At 41.1% G+C, this 19046-nt stretch overlaps 2 protein-coding genes across 6 annotated transcripts in view; both read left to right on the top strand.

Moving 5' to 3' along the window:
* The first annotated feature begins 1413 nt into the window (after positions 1-1413).
* On the top strand, positions 1414-5219 carry LOC146386383 (putative peptidyl-tRNA hydrolase 2). The gene is made up of 6 exons (XM_084927389.1): positions 1414-1521; positions 2205-2276; positions 2385-2459; positions 3397-3494; positions 3671-3785; positions 3978-5219. Exons 1-6 carry the CDS (start codon positions 1414-1416, stop codon positions 4062-4064), a joined length of 555 nt encoding a protein of 184 aa, XP_084783515.1. The 3' UTR covers positions 4065-5219.
* Positions 5220-6934: 1715 nt separating this feature from the next.
* setd5 (SET domain containing 5) overlaps positions 6935-19046 on the top strand; it is a 29282-nt gene continuing 17170 nt past the window's right edge. For 4 of the 5 annotated variants that reach the window (XM_084927390.1, XM_084927394.1, XM_084927393.1 and 1 more), the window contains exon 1: positions 6935-7382. The gene's annotated coding sequence lies outside the window, so the exon portion shown is untranslated. The remainder of the gene's footprint in view (positions 7383-19046) is intronic. The other variant, XM_084927391.1, reaches the window with a different exon arrangement.

Here is a 19046-nt window from a genome sequence, read left to right on the forward strand (position 1 = left end):
AACAAGATCCAGCGTAAGATTCCCCCCTTGTTACAAAGTCTACATGTTAATGGAATTTAGGAAGCACTGACTTTAGTTGATGATAAACGGTAAGATCCTAAATGTATGGCAGGAGCACTGGAGCATCAATGACCCAGGAAGACATCTAATATTCAATTAAGTATTTGATGAGATATGCCAATATTCAGAAAAATTGGCAGGATCTGAATGGAAGAAATAATAAATACCTGTTTCAGAGTAGAGCACACATTGTATTTAATAGACAAGGATCCAACTGGTCTCTGCATGCACTGCAACCCAAATCTCTCCAGCATGTATACTTGGAGCGTCAGGCCTATGATCAGAAAAGAAAAAGTATATTATCATAATAGGAACTTTCAAGGAGCTGAAGATTCATTTTACTTTGGAAGACCTCATTGGAAAGCCACTGCTGCAAGTCTATAGGTAACTGCTGTGGCTATGAGAAGGATAGATTTATTAGAAAGAAGCTTTTTAAAAAATATTTTTTTAATTTATTTTTGTCAAGTTCAAGGTAACACTCCAGTTCAGTAGGTGGCGCTAATGTACCTTTAGCTGGTCTGACAACCGCCATTAAACCAAAGAGTATAAGAAAAAGAAGCGGCAGAAGAAATATTAACCCCCCCACCTCAACACAACCGACCAAAATGGAGTAGTGCCGAAGGCAGTACTAGATGAGAATTCGTGTAATGTAATTCATTATTCGAACAGACATTATTCCATCGCAAGGAAAATTTAAGACTTTGAGAAACCGCAGACACCATCTTTGTTCCTGTCGTCAAGCTTTCTGCAAGGAACAGGTAACTCCAGCGAACTGGCTGGGTTGCTAGCAAAGTTAGCATTAGCGGCTAGTGCTAATTTTAGCTAGCTATCCCTGTAACTCGACAATAGTAGAAAGAAATCTTAGCATGATTTCTTTGGCACAAAATATTCACATAAAACATTTATCTCGAGTCATATTTACTGTCACATTGCAACATCCCGAATAAGGCTATTTTTTCCATCACACGCTGCAAGGCTAGGGTTGCTAATCTGAACGGTGTGCAACGTAGTTTGCACCAGCGTACAGCTTAACACCCCCTGTCTTGTCTATTCTACTTTGCTGTTCTGCACAGCGCTGCTTTGGTTAACCTAATGCGCTAGTCTTCCATATAGAGGATGTTCAAATCACAGTTCATTCATTTTCAAACCAGACCTTACTCTTAAAGGTGACAGACCGCATGACGTTAGTTGTTGCCATTCGGTTCAGCCGTCCAAATTGTCAAATGCCATTCTATCGTATCTATGCAAATAATCATGAGATGCACTGTGAGCCGCTATGGCTGAGGTCTTAATTCAACAGGGTTCGTTCTGTGGAGGTTGTTCAGTATCGCGGCTTCTCTTTTTGCAGATATAATGGAGCCATCGGAGCAATCAGGCCCAGACTCAGGTTCTCAGGATGTCAACCCAGTGTTTCTGCAGCAGCTCAGAGAGCTGGACATCCCAGAGGAGGCGGCCAAACAGGTGGGGCTGTATAACCTCAGTGTGCACCTTATATCCTGTGACAGCATCACATTTCTTTAAAAGTTCATGGTACTTACTGTGTTAAATAATGTTTGTGTCTGAATTTAGGAATGTTTTTCACAGCTGTGTCACAAACACTGGAAATCGTAAAGCCATACTTGCACAGTGTGTGTATGTGTCTACCAATGTCTGTGTTCTAAATCTAAATGTATTGTACATAAGACTCTTATTTTATTTTTATGTTTTTATCTTTATATTGTTTTAGTGTACACTGAGGGTCATGGGAGCATTTTAATTTCAAATTCCTGTGTATGATCTGTACATATGGTTTTTGACAATAAAGCTAACTTTGACTTTGTCTAAATCGTAATGAGTCACCATAGCAACTTCATTGCTCCAAATAAGATTACAGTGTTTGGACTATTGATTTATTTTGTCCTCAGGAACAGTTTCTTCAAGGACTGATCGAGGATACAGCTCTGCAGTCTCAACTAAAACAAAAAGGACTCACCAATAATTAGATATGCGGAAATAATTCCTAATAATATCTAATCAATGAGGAAACTAACTGCAAAAGATGACAATTATTTCTATAAATTAATTTTCTTGGCTTCCAAAATAAAGTCTACTTTTACTTCACGGTTTTGTTTTCTGTCCCTCTCCATTGTCTCTCTTCACTGTAGGCACTCTTGCATACTCGGAATGTGTCTGCCGAGGAAGCGGCCATGTACTACTTCAACAAGCTGGAGAATGAGGTGCCCATAAGCTAGCCTTAATCCCTGCAGGTACACCTTGGTACATTGGACCTTGTGGAGTTTATCCAAAGCCAAATCTCAGTGTCTCTTTGTGTGTCTGCTATTTAGGAGGAGGGTGATGATGACCTCATTTACAAGATGGTGTTTGTGGTGAATATGGACCTTGCCATGGGCATTGGGAAGGTTAGTTCAATGGGACCATTTTTTCAGCTTTTTGTTTGTGTGTGTGTGTGTGTGTGTGTGTGTATTAATCCCTGAGGAAATGATGTGGTTACAGTTGTGCCCAGACGATAAGGACAGTAACGGACTGAATTAAATAAAACGAAAGAATATATTACAAAGTTACAAAATATAACAAAAAGCTTTAATATATACAAATAGCTCAATTACAAATATCATATATATATGATTGAAATTTTACACTAAACTGTAAAACCTTATTAGTTAGTTTTACTTAGAGGATATGTAAAAGAGTGTAACTGTTGCACTGCGTACTGTCACTCCCTGGATTGAAACAGAGGCCACAGGTTTCCTGGTCGTCCTAACATCCAAAATGAGTTCTTTGGTCTTTGTCACATATTCTGACAAATGAAGCCATCATTACTTTGCATGAACAATGCACTTTGAGGTCAGTGATGTACATTGGAGGCACTCAAGAGTGGTCATTACAAATGTTGTATTTTTAACAGCTGCTACTAAACCAAAGAAAACAAGGGAATGAAATTAGGGTTTACAGCTTTCCTTCCATAGGAAGAGGAAAAACAAGGGGAAGGAAAATTCCAAAAGACCTGCAGCTGTCTTCTTGGCACGTCTGCTTGCACGCATCTGAATCACTCATCCATTGTTGGTTTTTGCACTAAAAAAAATAAAAAGTATATATTTTTTTGTCTCGTTTTGGGTTAAAGTGGGAGTCATTAAGCTGCTACATACTGCTGTCGCTTACAGCTGAGGTACTTTTTCTTCTCTACATGTCAGCTCATGAGACAGCTGAAGTTACATAAGATTTAATGTTGTGTTACTGTAAACAGAGTGTTGTTGCTTTTTGTTTTTTGTCATTTTATGTTAAGTTTGTGAGAAATGTAACACTGAATTGATTGAACTCGACACTGTTTGTGTGCAGGTGGCTGCTCAGGTTGGTCATGCTGCTGTGGGCTTGTACCAGGCTCTACAAGAGAAGAACAGCTGGAGGGAGATGGCCTGGAGGTGGGACCACAGTGGGTAAGACCACAGTATTATTTTCTAGAAGACCTGATGCTTTATTTTGGAGCTCTTCTTAAATATTTTTCAGCATTTCTTTGTTCATTAAAAGTCCTCCTGTGTCAGAATAGTGCTCCAGATTGCTATCTACATTGACACTCGGAGGGATAAAAAACATGTTCATGTTGCTGATACAGGGCCAAGAAGGTGGTGGTCCAGGGCACCAATGTGGCTCATCTGCTGGAACTGCAAGCCCTGGCCATGAGCCTCAGTCTGCCCACATATCTTGTCCAAGATGCGGGACTTACCCAGGTAAAAGAATTTTTATCTTGTATCCAAATATCTGTGGTGGTGTAAGTAGACATTCCGAACATATTGTTACATTATCAGTAGTAATAGTTGTGGTTTAAAAACAAAAAGTCAGTTTTTGTCAGTATTGTACAGTGGCTTGGCATGAAGATGTGTAAAGCTGAGCTCTAAACCAACCCTTCTGGTCTTTGGAAGGTGGAGTCTGGGTCCCGCACTGTCCTGGCAATCATGGGGGAAGAAGAGATGGTGAATAATGTCACTGGCAGTCTGAAGCTGCTCTAAACCGCTTCTAGCTACAGCTCGGGAGAGGCATGGCTCTGCAGTGTCACAACGATGCCAGCAGAGGACAGCATTTCCCAGCAGTAGGGAGAGTCTTGGACTTGACTCTCCCTGAAACATGTTCCTCCCCACCAGAAAACAAACACTCTGCCATTTGTTTCCCTTTCTGTTCTCTGTATAAGCTGCTTAGTAGAAAGCAAGAGGAAGAGAGACTGGTTCCTCACTGAAGAATAGGACAAAGACAGTAGGAAAAAAGTGTCTCCCCCCCCCAAAAAAAAGAAAAAAATATGACCTAAAAAAGTAACCTGCTAAGAATAGTCTCAGTAGAGAGTAGAGTCAGTATACACATGCTTAATCTGGCCACTTTCAGTGTATTTCCTGGTTAGCCAATATTGTAAATATGCTTATTCAAAGGGCCTTTTAATGCAGACACATACATTTATGTCATTAAAGTTAAAGCTTAATCAGATGTAGTACTTCTGGCGAGTCACTGTTCCTCAGTGAGGGTGATCTATTATCTAATATGTGAACACTCTTTTTGATGATGTAATGATTTTGTGTCTATATGCAACTTCTCACAAAGATCCCTGATCTAGAGAGTCACTAAAACCACTTATTGATAAACAACTATATTTTATATACACCTGCTTGTTAGGGCCATATTCTTAGAACCTGTGGTGTGCCATCATAAACAGTATGCACAGTTACTAGACATTGATGTTTTGTTTTTTTCTTCTTGCAAAGGAGGTAAAAAGTTCGGTTTGGATTTTCTTGTTTGAGTTTGATGATAGAAGTTCTGTGAAGCCAAATTGTCATGTAATAAGTTTCTGCACATTAATATCAATACACAAAAAATTGTGTGAGCTGTCATGTTTCCATGTTGTCACTAAAATATATATATATATATATCTTGAGCAAGTCCCTTCTGTTCCGTTCTGAGCTTATTACTTAGGATCTTGTGTAACAACAATCATAGAGGGGGCAAGTAGTGTCATGCATGCAGTATTAATATTTATTGAACAGACTGTTGTGATCCTATGGTTATGTCATTTTTAGTAATGTGTCCACACTTTGATAACACCTGTCTTATAAATGGATTTGTGTAAGTGCTTCAGATTATAAGGACAATTAAAAAAACAACGACAACCTCCAAATGAAGTAACAAGGTGTGCATTGTGTTTTCACATTACAGAACCTCACGCAGAGACGGTGAGCAGATGAAAGATTTACTGAAGCTGTGGCAGTGGGGGAGGGTTGAACACAGTGTTGCAGTGCATAGTTTGGACTGGGCCACATGACACTGCTTTTTCACAGCAGTACTGTTAAGTATGGCCACAGCCTGCCAACACAGTGCGGCTGGGAAACTTGGTAGTTTTCCATCTGTTAATAAGCTCAAGACCTGCTTTTAAAAACGATTTCAGTGTTCAAAGAGGGATATGTGAATGTTATCTTAAGTAATCAGATAAACATCAAACACTGCAACTGTGCTACATACCTGTTCACCATAAACACATTTGTGTATTTAGGTAGATTTTTACTAATTTGGAACCCTGGCTTTGACGTTTACTTTAACCCTTCAGATGTATTTGAACAAAACATAGTTCTTATGTCCAGTTTAGCCCAAAGTTGTACCTCTAAAGCACTTCTGGGCGTGGTATACTGCTCTAATCAGTCAAATATAACCAAAATAGAACTATCAAATCCTTTTGACGTCGATTGTTTTTCTCGATTCTGTTATCTGAGTATCTAAGAGCTAACTTTATTATAGAAGCCCCAAAGTACAATGTACAAATTGTGTTATTCTTGCTGTCTAATCTCGTCGTTCGTCAGACCCTGCAACAAATGACGTTGGCATTTATCACCGTAGCCAATCCAAAGTCGCTCCTGAGTCTCATGACACGATAACAAACCAATGGCGTCATCGTGACTAGTTTGATTATGAATGTGGCAAAATTATCCGTCGTGTACTTGTATCTTTTGAAAATGTATCCCCTTAGATGATTTTGTATATCCAATATGTGCAGTAGGCTGGGCGACAATGTTATACTTCGGCTGCGTCTCAGTGTTCTTCTGTATAAATGCTAAAATCACAGAAAAAGAAGGTGCTCATTTTTCGGATATAACTCCCGGGAGTGGATTTATTGAGCAACGGCTAGCGTTGTTTTCGTTGTGACGGCCACTTTTTTCTGTACAAGTGTAGGAAGATACTGGTTTCGGCAGCGGGACAGAAGTAGGAGGGACCAGTAATAAGTGGATGCAACCCAGGCGTACTGGTCAAGTTCCCTGTCCAACCCCTCAGCAGACGCTACCAAAACGACACCTCATACTCCATTCATCTGACATATCGGTAGGTGGGGCTGACCCAGTGGGCTAACCCTGCCTTTGGTGTCCCTGGAACTGGGCCCCAGAGACCCCGTGTAGCTAACGCTTGCTACTATGTATTAGTACAAACACTCCTTCCACAGTAGATGAAAGTAACACACAAATAAAAAGCAATAATCCCACTAACGACTTAAAATAAATTCCACGGCATGTGAATTTAATAAAGAACAATTCCCGAAACTCTGAAGGTACAGATCCTCTGCTGGGTATCAAATTATCTCCCGATCCTGCCATTCACTCCTGCCTGTTCACCACCACTACACACATATAATGAAAGGAAATTTTCGCACCACTCCTCAAAGCAGTACCCGCCCTGTTTTACGTAGTAAAAGGAAAAAATAATCGACGCTGCCTTTCGCCAATGACTTGCACGTATATCGCGTGCGTAACATGAGTGACATATTGGAATCGAATCACTGACGAGAGGCGGGAAACATCAGCAAGGGCCGCCCAAGGAGAGGGCCCCTGCACGGTCGCCAGGGAAACCCCGTGGCGTGGTTGTGTGTCAGTTTCGCTGGGACCCGCGGTCGATGCCGGCGAGGAGGGGGATGGGCGCCTCTGCGAATGTAAGGACCGAGACAGAATCAGAGCTCTGTATCACATACAGCAGCTTATGCCCCATTATAAATAGCGATTGTAAATATACAAGACACTAAAATAAACTGATGTATTTGCCGGGGAGCTAATATAGATACTCAATGGATGCAGTGCACGTGAACAGCACAGGGAATTTAACTTTCCGTCTATGCGTGGGAGACCCTGAGAAGTTTGTTTCCTAACCCTGGAGAGGGAGCCACTTATAAGGGCAAAGGATACAGGAGACTCCGAGGCCGATATACAGGCCTACTGGTCTGATTGGAATTGATGTTGGGATGCTCTAAGGACTTCCTACTTTACATTATATTACCTCGTTTATACAAGTTTGGAATGCCTCTTTAGGTGAGTACTTAACATTTGTGTCAATTGGCTATATAGTTCTCGCTATATACGAGGGTTTGTAACTATAACCAACACACCAAATAACCATGTTTTCCGTCTACCCACCTCAGCTACGAAGCTACATAACTTAGCTAGCTAAGTACCTAGCGCCTACTTCAATTTATTACAATAAGTTATTTCCAGAAGAGTAGCTTGCTTGGCTGGTTAAAAAGCGACCTTTATCGATGGTCTGCCTTACAGGGCTGCTCCGGGCTGTGTCTGGACTTCCGTGCCCTTTTCGTCGGCTCCTCGTGTTGTTTTTTATAGCTAGCTCGGTAGTCTGAGAATCCATCACACTGTTAGTTTTGTTGAGCTCTAATGTTCGACCAGTATTTGAACTACGTACGTAAATCTGTTAGTAACATCATGTAAGTTAACACGAGTTTTACTCGTGTAGCATTTAGGCCATTAGAGGTCCCTTCATTATTTTTCTTATTATTTTATTGGTGTTAATGCGAAAGCTAAACGTGTCCCAGTTGGCTGTCGTTCTAACGTTACACGAGTACTTAAGTAAACTGTATTTTTCCACAAGAGAACTAATGTCGTTTTCAAACATTCATAAATAAACTTCAAGTTGTTTAAGTTTGAATAACGAGCCCCCGCAGTGGTTAACCTTACAAATTCAAAACATCAGTAACAGCACACTACACTTTTGCGTTTCTAGGCATGTTATTGTGTTAGTGTCAGATTAGAATACAAATGCATTCTGTTTGTTGGGCTTAAAAGTTCAGAACCAGAGCGCACAGGAAAATGCAAACTTGTTTCACCTTAAGTCAAAAACGATTTGTTGCGTTGTTTATTGACAGCATTGTTTTAAATTGTTTCCATTGTTACCACGAAATTCTCAAAGTGTTTGAAAGTAAAGTCGTGAAATGGTTTGCCACTCATGTAAGCTCAGCGGCCAGCTGCTGCGTTGGAGAACGTTAGCAGAGGCAACAAATGCTAACTTAGCCTTTGAGCTAACTTTCTGAATGTTCTCCAGGCAATTGTGTCCTTATTTTGAACCAGTATTCTACAGCTCATGCACACGCAGAGAGGTCTTTGATGTGTATACACACGATGATGTGTTTGCAAGCCGAAATCCCGTGGATTTCTGCCCCGAGTTTTATGGAAAATACGACGCTCACATCATGGTGGTGTTTGCTACATCATGTTAATGCATTTGTCTCATTCCTAGCTTCGCTCGGGTGTGTTGTTCATACTGAAAAAGCTCAGTTGTGTTTTGGCCATATATCTCTTGCCTCTTGTTTTTCCTCTGTGGATGTAGGCTCTAACAAACAGAAAACCAGAGTTGTTGGGTAGTGACTTGCTGTTCTTCACCTCCCCCAACCTACCAACCCCCAGTCTCCGTGGTGGCGGTTAAAAGAAATGGGTGGTATTTCAGAGAGGGGAGCGCTTGTTTCCTTTTTTAGCCTCCATTTTTTTTAATTCCAGCGTGTGAGTAGCACTGTTGAAGTCTGACTGTAGCAATCACAACTTTTACTCAAGTTGAAGACTACTAAACTTCTTGTTACGTTTTAACACGTCGTACTTTGTGGTGTTTGACATTCCCAACCTTTTCTTGATTATGACACCGTATTTCGTTTTCACCTACACCTCCGTTGGGGTGAGAAGGAAAGAAGCTCTGGATTGTTATTCGATTTCGAAGTTTAGATTAGAGTATCTCTATGCAAAGTAATAGCATAAAACAATACCTTTCCCTGTGTGGCTTATTTGATGATGAGCGTATTTCGGAATACAAACTGTTGCCCAGTTTGTTGCCAGAGTAGAGTTTCTCCTCTGAGTCGCACCGCATAAGCTTGCATTGTGCGGAGCTGAAATTCGGCGCTGTGGACGCAGCAAGTAGAGAAGGGAAACAGTGCTTTTGCTTTGGTAGGACAGTTGAATCAAAACCACTGGACGTGAGATCTGTCTTGAATTCACAAGGGCTTTATTTTGTTGTCTCATTTCCATTATTATTTTTTTCATTTATTTTAGTTTTAAATTACTTATGTAACTGAATACTATACTATGAACCCAGATGGTAATCGTTAAGTTATTTGTTGTTTGGTTGCTCACCAGTAAAAATCTACCTAATAAGGAGATTTGAGGCTACAAAACACATGTGGCTTCTTCTCCACTGAGCCCTCTTTTACCTAGCTTCATGAGTATAAAGGTTACACGTGCCCTGCTGGGGGTTGTTCAGCCAGAGTTAAGTATTTGGATTGATCTGTATGACTATTGGAAGCCAGATCAGTTTTCCAAGGATTGTTTTGATCGGTTGCAACTAGCATTCTCTGAATATGTTTCCTGTCTTTTAATAGACAGAGTGAGCTGCATTCCCCCCCACCCCCACCCCCCATTTCTTATCTTGAACAAACAATACACTTACTAACAGAGACAAAGACATGGGAGAGAGTAAAAAATGCATCTAGTATTTAGGACAGGGGCAAGTACATACAGCAGCAAACCTTACTTACTTGACCCACCACTCCAGGGAAGCTAAACCTGTACTGCTGGGTTGCTTGTTACTGCTCTGTCGGAAAGCCGTCTGCCATATTGGTTTTCCAGGCCTATCAAGCAGCTTTGCATATGTTTTAGCGAGAGGTGTGTGTTTTTGTGGTGGGGGTAGGGGTAGTTACATCAGTTAGGCTGTCTTTGAGAGCATAATAATCAGTACTTGTGTGTACATGTGAGTGCAAATGTCTGAGGGACATGGACCCTTCTTTCCCACTATGGGCCGCTGAAAATTTGGCAATACGAAGAATGTGCAGACAGACAAGGTTAGCTTGGCCCAGTTTTTGTGTTGGTGAGAAATGCTCCGCTTCACTTAATAATTTTCACCCAGCAATTTAAGACAAAGACATATAACTGCTTCGTGACATGTCCTTGAAAGCATAATTGGCCCGAGTAGGCACTGTGGATCATGCAAAATCTTAAGAGGTTTTTAAATCTGGTTTATGTTTATGTACAGAGGAGAATAAAGCAGGATGTTGGCCTATTTCCAAATGAAGACAGGATTCTCTCTGCGTGCAGACAGTGGGAGAAGGGCGCAGGGATTGTTGCTGTGAGGAAAAGGGGGGGGGACCCTATCCTCTTAGCTTGCCATTTGCATGCTGATGACACTCTGTATCATTACATGGAGGGCAGGTGTAGCTATTGATATTGTAATAAGGTTTTGTGTGTGCTGTGCTCATGTGATCAAGTTAGCCAAGTTACCATTGTGGTTCCATGTAACCTGTATTCACTTCAGTGAATATGTCATATGCATTTTAGTTGCAGTGCATTTTATTAACAATGTTTTATTCCATAAATACAAATTAATCTTTTTTTAAATAAATTCTTAAAGTGTTATTTATCTTTTTAATATCTTCAGTACCCTTGAGCTACCCATCAAGCCTTTTCTTCTTAATTTTAGGTACATATTACTTTCTCCTCTGTAGCATTTCCTCTGCAGCCGCTGTGTGTTATGCGGCTTGCTGTCTTTCACAACAGGGTTAAAAACAAGTCCCTGTGACGCCTGCCTTAGTGGTGGCTTCCTATTGGTGCATGAGCTCTGAAGTTGCTCCAATGGGGCGCAGCTCTTCCTCAGTGCTGGGGGAGCAGTGTTGCAGAGGGCTGCACTGGTTAATTCTGTTTTGTGCCGAGAAGCAATGCTTCTTGGGAGAATAATGGAGGAGGCGGCGGCTAGGGTTAAAAAAAAAAAAAAAAGAAACACAAGGCTGAAGGGGGGTGAAGCAGGCAATCTATGTAATCGTCTCTTTTGCTTGCTTGCTCGCTCTTTCTCTCTCTCTCCTTGTTTTAGTGCACTGTGATGTTGTGTCCTTCATTTCCTTTTCTTTGTCTTACCTCACATTGCTCATCTTGCTCTCTACTGGTATGTGGTTTTGCATACAGCTTAGAGTTTCTGTCTGTCCCGTCCACCTTTTGAACTGCAGGCAGCCATTTTAGACTTCGCCACATTAATCCTGTTTCTTTCTTTCCTCTCCAGTCTTACTGCCTCTTCCAGTGCTCACCACAATAATAATTGTGATGATGATGAACTACCCAGCTGTTTTGTAAAAAACATCAGATTGGAAAATCTAAAAGGACAAATCTGGATGTGAGTGCCCTGAGGGTGCTGTCAGTCTGGTAGAAAGCTTAAAAATAAAACAGAGCAGAAGGAAAAGCATTTTTTTGGTACCAAAGTCAATCCAGACAAGAGTCTGCTTGCAGATGCCCTTTTTTCTAATGCACAACACTGGGACTAAAAATGGGGTAAGTGAGTGACCAGTGCAGACTCGGGGGGGGGGGGGGGAGAGAGAGAGAGAGAGAGGGATATCTGACTTGGACTATGAAAGGCTTATATATAACAGCAGTTCAAAATGGCTGCCAAGGTCCACTCTTTTCTCCTTTGAGTGACACCTTCCAGTCTCACACCAGAAAGTACAGCATATGTATGCTGCAGCAACGTGGTGGCAGGGCAAGGCCTCGTGCCACTCTAGATAATACTGTCACCCAAAAGAGGAAATGGAAATGTCATGTAAATGTGTTTGTCATGCAGTGAGATCACGTGGTGTAGGACAGAGGGTTTATATTATGTCAGAGCATGAGCTTACCTAACAACAAGATTCCTCCTCCTTTTGTGTGTGTGTGGGGTGGGGGGGTTCCTCTCATACCTTTGCTAGACTACTCCTTGGAAAACATCTCTTCCCACATTTAGTAGAATTTTAAAGGGAATGCTGCTATTCATGAACACTCGAGTGTTCTCTGAAGCTTTTTAAAATGTTTAGCTTAGTTAGCTACCCAACAGAGAAATTTTCAGTTCAGGTTTATCACTACAGTAACTCTGTTGGTTATTATCCTTTTAATGTTGCTGTTGTTTTGGTGCGCTGAGTCAGTCTTTAATAGCAGCCCATTTGACTTCGACTTCAGGGGAAGAATGACCATACAGGTGTGGCAGAAAGACACTGTCTGAATTTTGCTTAGTCCTTTGTTTTTTCCTCTTCAGGGTTACTGAGCCTGCAATGGACAGTAGCTGGCTTGTTTGGCTTGAAACAGATGATTGATTTTATGTCATGCTTAGCCCTGCTGTCGACTGCTCTCTCCCTCACCCTTCTTACAGCACCCACTTGGCCTTTGTTCTCTATTGTGTGTCTCTCATCTCCAGTCTGGTCCTGGTCCATTCAGGCAGCTGGACATTGTTGTGTTAATGGCAGGCCACACTGCGCTCCCAGGAAGCTTGACCGCTCGGCATGACAACAGCCACATCATGGCTAAAGTTGAAGCATTATCTAGTGACAGATAAACTCAGCTGCAAGTCACTATAGCATATAATATTCTTAACTGTGTGTGGACCTGATGCTTGCATCACTTATTCATACTTCGTCCCTTTACCCACATGTTTTGAGGTTATGCCGAGTAGGCTTTGTTGTTTATATTTGTGTGCAGTTGCCTGAACAGTTGGCCGATGCCTCAGTCAGATCACAGCTTGTTCCAGGAGCATTCTCAGCTGGCTGGCTGTGTGGAAACCATATCTGTTTCAGGCAGCTCTTGCACTTTGTAATTGTGGTTGAAGCCCACGATTATGCTGCTGCAGTGCAGTGAGGGATAGTCTGTAGTCCCAAGCATCTGAATGTTGAATGTCTTGTTTATTCAAATGTTCTATTTTGCCTGGTTCAAAGATTTCAGGGAAGAGAATGACACAGTTTGGAATAAGCTACTGATTGAGCTGTGTGGGTGATTTTTGCCTTCTTTTTATGAGAATAATAATAGTAATATTTTGTTGCTTGAGAGAAACAAACTGTTATGTCACCATGGCAGTGGAAGCCATTGTTAGTCATATTAGAATGTACAAATGAACTACATGGATAAAAATACCTACCATAAAGGCCATCTTCTCAAATCCTCTCTTAAGAGGCTCATTATCCTGTAGCTGTTCTGTGTTTAGAGAAATCTGCGAAGCAGCATTATAATGCATGTCAAAATGCTCGGTACAAATCTATGTTAAAGTCCCTCACATACTGTTTAGTGTGTGTGTGTGTGTGTGTGTGTGTGTGTGTGTGTGTGTTTATCATTTTGTTTTATTGTGAATTTGTTTGGGTAAGTGTGAAATAAGATCTGGACTGAGCCATGCTCTCCCTGACCGCATATCCCGTTTGTCTTTAAGCCAGGCCCTATTGATTTGCCTGCTCTTCATCTTCTATTTCCTTTTGCTGTTGTTTAGAGTGCAGTTCAACCTGCACATTTCTGGGGAATGGCAGATATATTCATATCCTGCCTAGTACAGCCAGCATGTGTGCGGGGGCAGAGTGAGGGGGTTGGTGTAATCTCACTGGACTGTACGTGTTGTGGAGGCTTGGTCGGGCACAGGTGGACACTGTGCATGGACATGCTGTTAAACTCCAGTTTTGTTTTTGGGGAATTTTTTGCTTTTGTTTGTTGTTGTTTTTGTTTATGTGAAGACCACTTATTGGTTTCATCAAAGCTATAGGTGGCAAGACATGGTGTTTGGCCAGTTAATTTAATGTCTTAGTCAAAATTGTAATGGCACATAAAATAGAAAAAAAATGCACGCACAGGTTAATCTTTGTGAAATTGAAATCTGAGAATAGCCACTGGCTTTGTTTTTCTTTCATTTTCAGAAAGAAAAACAAAGCCAGTGGCTGTTTTTCAGTGTTCTACCTGTAGTGTAGTGTACCTGTAGTGCCATGTTCTTTGTCTCTTGGAGGTCATTTAGCTCTTAGTGTAGCTTCAAAAACAGTATTTTAAATTTGCAACACTGAAGTCAACATTTTACTGTAAACAAAATGGCCACAGTACACGCTCTAGATTTTGTTCAGTTGACTTAATTGCATTTATTCCAGTGCTGTGCCTTTCTCACATGGTAATATCAGCATTACCTTAATGCAGCAGTGATATTGCAGTCCTATTCTAAGGCTTGGAGGTGAAGGATTTTATAACTCGTTCTTAAATGCTACTGTATAGTTCTAGTCAACCACATTACTGGATCATTTTTAGAAGGAAGGTTGGTACTCTAGCCTTCTCGAATGTTGTGGAGATGTACAGCTCATTGTCCTGGCTGGTGGCGTTGAACTGGTCACTGCCATTGTACATTGAAAAAACGAGAATAAAAATTTATCTGAGTAGCATTTCTGGCATCGATTACCAAGGGCAGTTTGTGAAGTTGGCTAGTTGCACCATTTAAAACAAAGCCGTATTCCTCAAGGACACATTATCTGTATTGGGATTGAAAATGTTGGTGTAATGCTTACCAGCAGCAGATATGATGCTAAACTTTTGAACATTCACCATAGTTTTTTGTTACTCGTTTGATGTGGTAAACCAAATTTGGACTTCCTGTCGTTTTGTAATTTTTATTGACTTAATCTGTACATTTCTTTAGAACAATGTTTTGTTTGTTTATTTGCCAAATTAATATGGTCGTTACAATTTGGTTACATAAAGACTTGGTTAATAGTGCTGCAGTAGAGGAAATGATCTGGACTAAGATTAAATTTGCCATTCTGCTGTTATTTGTGAAGCACCATGTTAGATTGTGTGTGTGTGTGTGTGTGTGTGTATATATATATATATATATTTTTTTTTAAATATATATGGCCTAAATGTTATGCATCTATCTGCCACCAGATGGCGTCTTGTTGTTGAGAAATGCCAAACATCTGTTAATCTAGGCCTGATCTTAATATTAACACTATTAGAATGAGATCACGGATACTGGTAGCATAAATGAGCTTTCTCCGAAAGGTGGATGAGCTCTGGCCTGGCAATAGGATGACAAGTTTAGTCATTCGGGAGGGGTTCAGAGTAGAACCGGTACTCCTCAACATCGAAAAGAAGATGGCTGTTGCCTCCAGGGTAAGCTGTTCCAGCCTGGCATGTCCTACCAGGACGAGGCTCTGGCGTAGATCTGGGACGTGCTGGAAATATTACAGTATTTTAGGACCATAAGGCGCACCGGATTATAAGGTGCACTGTCGATGAACGGGTCTGTTTTCATACATAAGGCGCACTGAATTATAAGGCGCATTAAGCGAAACAAAATCAGATCAAACTTTACTCAGCTTATTCTTTTTGCTTCCTCAACTTCCGTACCATTGATTCATTAATATTGAAATCTCTCGCAGCTGTTCCAATCCCTTGTTGTTGCAGTATATTAATGAATAACCTCGTATTGTGGATGGATTATCTCAGTTGTTCTCCTGAAGTTTGGTCCTTTTACAGCATCAGGAACCCTCACGTTAACTTTTATCAAGTGGAAAAAAAGTCAGCGTTCATCCCTCCAGCTTCACTGTGTTTATGTTATGCTAACATAGCTGTGTTGCTAGCGATCACGTAGCACAGCATTATATACCAGCTAGCCAATCTTCAGTAACCCTACAAATGTCACTGCTGTTTAGTTTTCTGTCTTCATTTATGTTGGAAGTGATAGCGGAGCTGTATGTTTTAATTTTTTCAGAAATCTCTCAGTCAGAACATGCTATGTCATGTTTTTAGGTGGAAACTAGCGAGCTAACTTCCTGCTGACTTCTAATTTCATAAATTCTGTTTTCATGGATGTCTGGATGTTAAACTTAATTGTTACACCTGGTAAAGCAGCAACACTGATAATTTTATTAAAGGTGAAAATTTAAGTTTTTAACTCTCAGTGATGCCGCAGTGTTCGTTTGACTTTGGGGCCTGAAGCGGACGGAGGACCTGGATTACTCCGCCAGGCGCCTGACTACGGTAGCCGTAATGCTCCGATAATCCATCAAGCGGTGCAGCTTCATAGCTTACCAAAGTCATACTAAAACATTTTTGACAGATTTTTGAGCGCCGTGTACCTCATAAAATCGGTGCGAGGTCAGTAAGCACAACCAGAAATCATACATAAGCTGCACTGGATTATAAGGTGCACTGTCAATTTTGGAGAAAATTAAAGTTAAGTGCGCCTTACAGTGTGGAAAATACGGTATGTCTATGAGCTGGCCTGGGAAAGGCTTGGCATTTCCCTGGTTAAGCTGGTGGAGGTAGCTGACGAGAGGGAGGTCTGGGATTCCTTGCTGGTGCTCCCGTGACCCACTTCAGATAAGAAAATAGCTGGATGATGTTGTGTTTTGTTATTTTAGAGTTTATCTTTTAAGTGCAGTGCATGAGCAGCGTACATCATTCATAGTGTGGCGCATTGTGTCATGCACTATTCAGACGCAGTTCATTCGTTTTTCTGATGTTAATTTGTCATATTTTAATAATATATATGCATGCTCGTCACTATATGAAATGTGCTCACTATTTAAACCAGGTATTTGTACAATATACAAAGACTCGTCTGGTATTATGAGAGAGATTTAAGTGACGTTTGTGTCTCCTTATGAGCTGTTCATTTTGTGTGCATGTTCCTCCCCTTTGGACTTGTCTCCGAAATGGCCTCTGTTCTACTGAAGTGAAAAGACTTTGAGCCTTTTGGTAACTTGAGCCCAGTATTCATGGCTGGAGGAATGAACAAGGGAGAGAGGGTGGTGTTAGGGAGGAGAAGCGAGGTAAAGAAAGGCTTTCCTTCTTCGTATGGAATTTACCTCCCTAGCACCCCGTCTGGTTCTTTTGGAAGGATCCCAAGTAGTGAGACTTTGAGTTGGGTAGGCCCAAGGTGTCTATTTCTGAGGCAGTGATCTTCCACAGGGATCCCCAGCAGCTTAAAGAGCCTCTGAATGAGGTGCTCTACTACATGCCATCTTCTAAATATCTAAATCTGAGGCAAACTTCAGTTAAGTCGTTGTCTGTCTGTGCTTGTTGTTTGTTTTCATGTATCCAGTAAGTCATGCTTAAAGAGGAGCAGTTCCTGAATGAGCAAAATATTTTTTGTGTGTATGTGTCTTGTGTCCTTATCTGATAGATGCATGGGAGCTGTTTTCTTCTTGTCACCTACCCATGTGCATAGGCACCCATGCATTTTCAGCTCTATGGTGCTGACATTCTTTTTGACAGTGAGCTCACCTTGACATTATTGGAAGCTCCCAATCTTTCTGTAGTTGCCTTGGGGCTGGGGCGCAAGGGCAGCACTCGCTGTAGCCAAGGCACCACTCTAGAAATGTCATGCATCCTGTTGTTCTTAATTAACATGGATACCTGCTATTAAAGCAGCCTGTTTGAGTGTCGGGCTTACTCTTGTTGCAATGGATCTTATCACTATGGGGTTTTATAAGCTAATGTATCTATGTGCTTGTTTGACCAGGGGATGACCTTGGTGAGAGCCAAATCCTCTCATTGTCGTGTGAACAGCGCACAGGAAGACTTGTTCCTCTTTCTGCAGATCTTGCCTTTAGCTCCGCTTCTGTCAGGGTCGTTGAGCGAGCGCAAGCAGGAGAACAAGATACAGTGTGGGTCAGTGTTTCAGCTAAGTGTGGTCACATGACAAGAGGGATGGGCCTCATCTTGAATGACTCACCTCTACAGCTGTCTGAGCAAAAAAGCGCCTCCTATTGGTTTCTCCATTACTGCATCCTGATGGGAGTGTAAGCAGAGCTGTAAATCCCCTGGTTGTTTTTTCTGCTCTTTGAATAGTCTCACCTCCCTCCTCCATGTTAAACACCTCCGTATGGATAAGAGATGGGCCCATCACACAATGTCCATATCGAGTTATCATTGTAGACGCAGGCAGATAAATGCTCTCTTCGACTACATGAAGCCTTTATTGTCAAGATGACTCAGCAAATTTGGTTCTTCGTTATTTGTGCAACAGTGGGTTTCCTGTTTAATGTTTAGGTTATGTGGTCGTGACAACCTGACAACACTGTCAGTTTTCAGTCAAGGCAGTAACCTGTTGTAAACTCTGGTAGTTGTTTATATATTAATGTTTATATATGGTAAAGTGCCCTTATAAACAAGCCCTGTCTCTTTCATTAGGGATTGTACATTCAGTTAGTGGTCATCTTTTTGTGTCTAATCAGAAATATGGACTCCACCATAAATGTTGACCTTTGGAAAGCTGTTGAAAAAAAAAAAAAAATTGTTGGAAGCAACTCAGTAACTTATTCATTGTTTAATCAAACAGCTGTGACAAGGAAAGTTGTTTGAGTAGGTATAGAGTCAGCGTTTCATTAAACATAAGTCTGTAGCCTTTTTTCAATGCTGACACTCTGATTCCATAACAGGAAAACCACACTAAATATGAAAATGATTAACAGCTGCATTCAATTTAGCTGTGTGTCCAGGTTCCTGGCATTGCACACACTTTCCCTTTGGTTTACTGCAGTGATTTGCAACCAAGGGTACAAGTACCTTCATGGGTGGGAGTCGGGGTTGCTTTCGTGGGAAGTAACTGACGGTCCACTCCCCAATGAAACACTTAAATAAACAAAACTAAGAACAGGAAGTATAAATTAACTGCTAGGTGTCATGAAAAACCTGTAGAAATACACAAACAAAAACAATAATACATTACTTGGTACTGGTAACAAGTGAAACCTTTTTGTTAAAGGCCTACACGAGAAGTTGCAACTAGCTAACAATAAGGATAAATGAGCAGAAATGTTAGCTAAACATAACAGAAAAAATACTATGTTTAGCAAACAGTTATGTTTTGTAAGACATTCGAAAATTATTAGCTGTAAATACAGTTAGCAGTTAATTATGATCTAAACATAAAGAGTAAACCATCTGACTTTT

This window comes from Perissodus microlepis, chromosome 5, assembly GCF_051167445.1.
Source record: "Perissodus microlepis isolate ML-2025 ecotype Zambia chromosome 5, ASM5116744v1, whole genome shotgun sequence".
NCBI lineage: Eukaryota > Metazoa > Chordata > Actinopteri > Cichliformes > Cichlidae > Perissodus > Perissodus microlepis.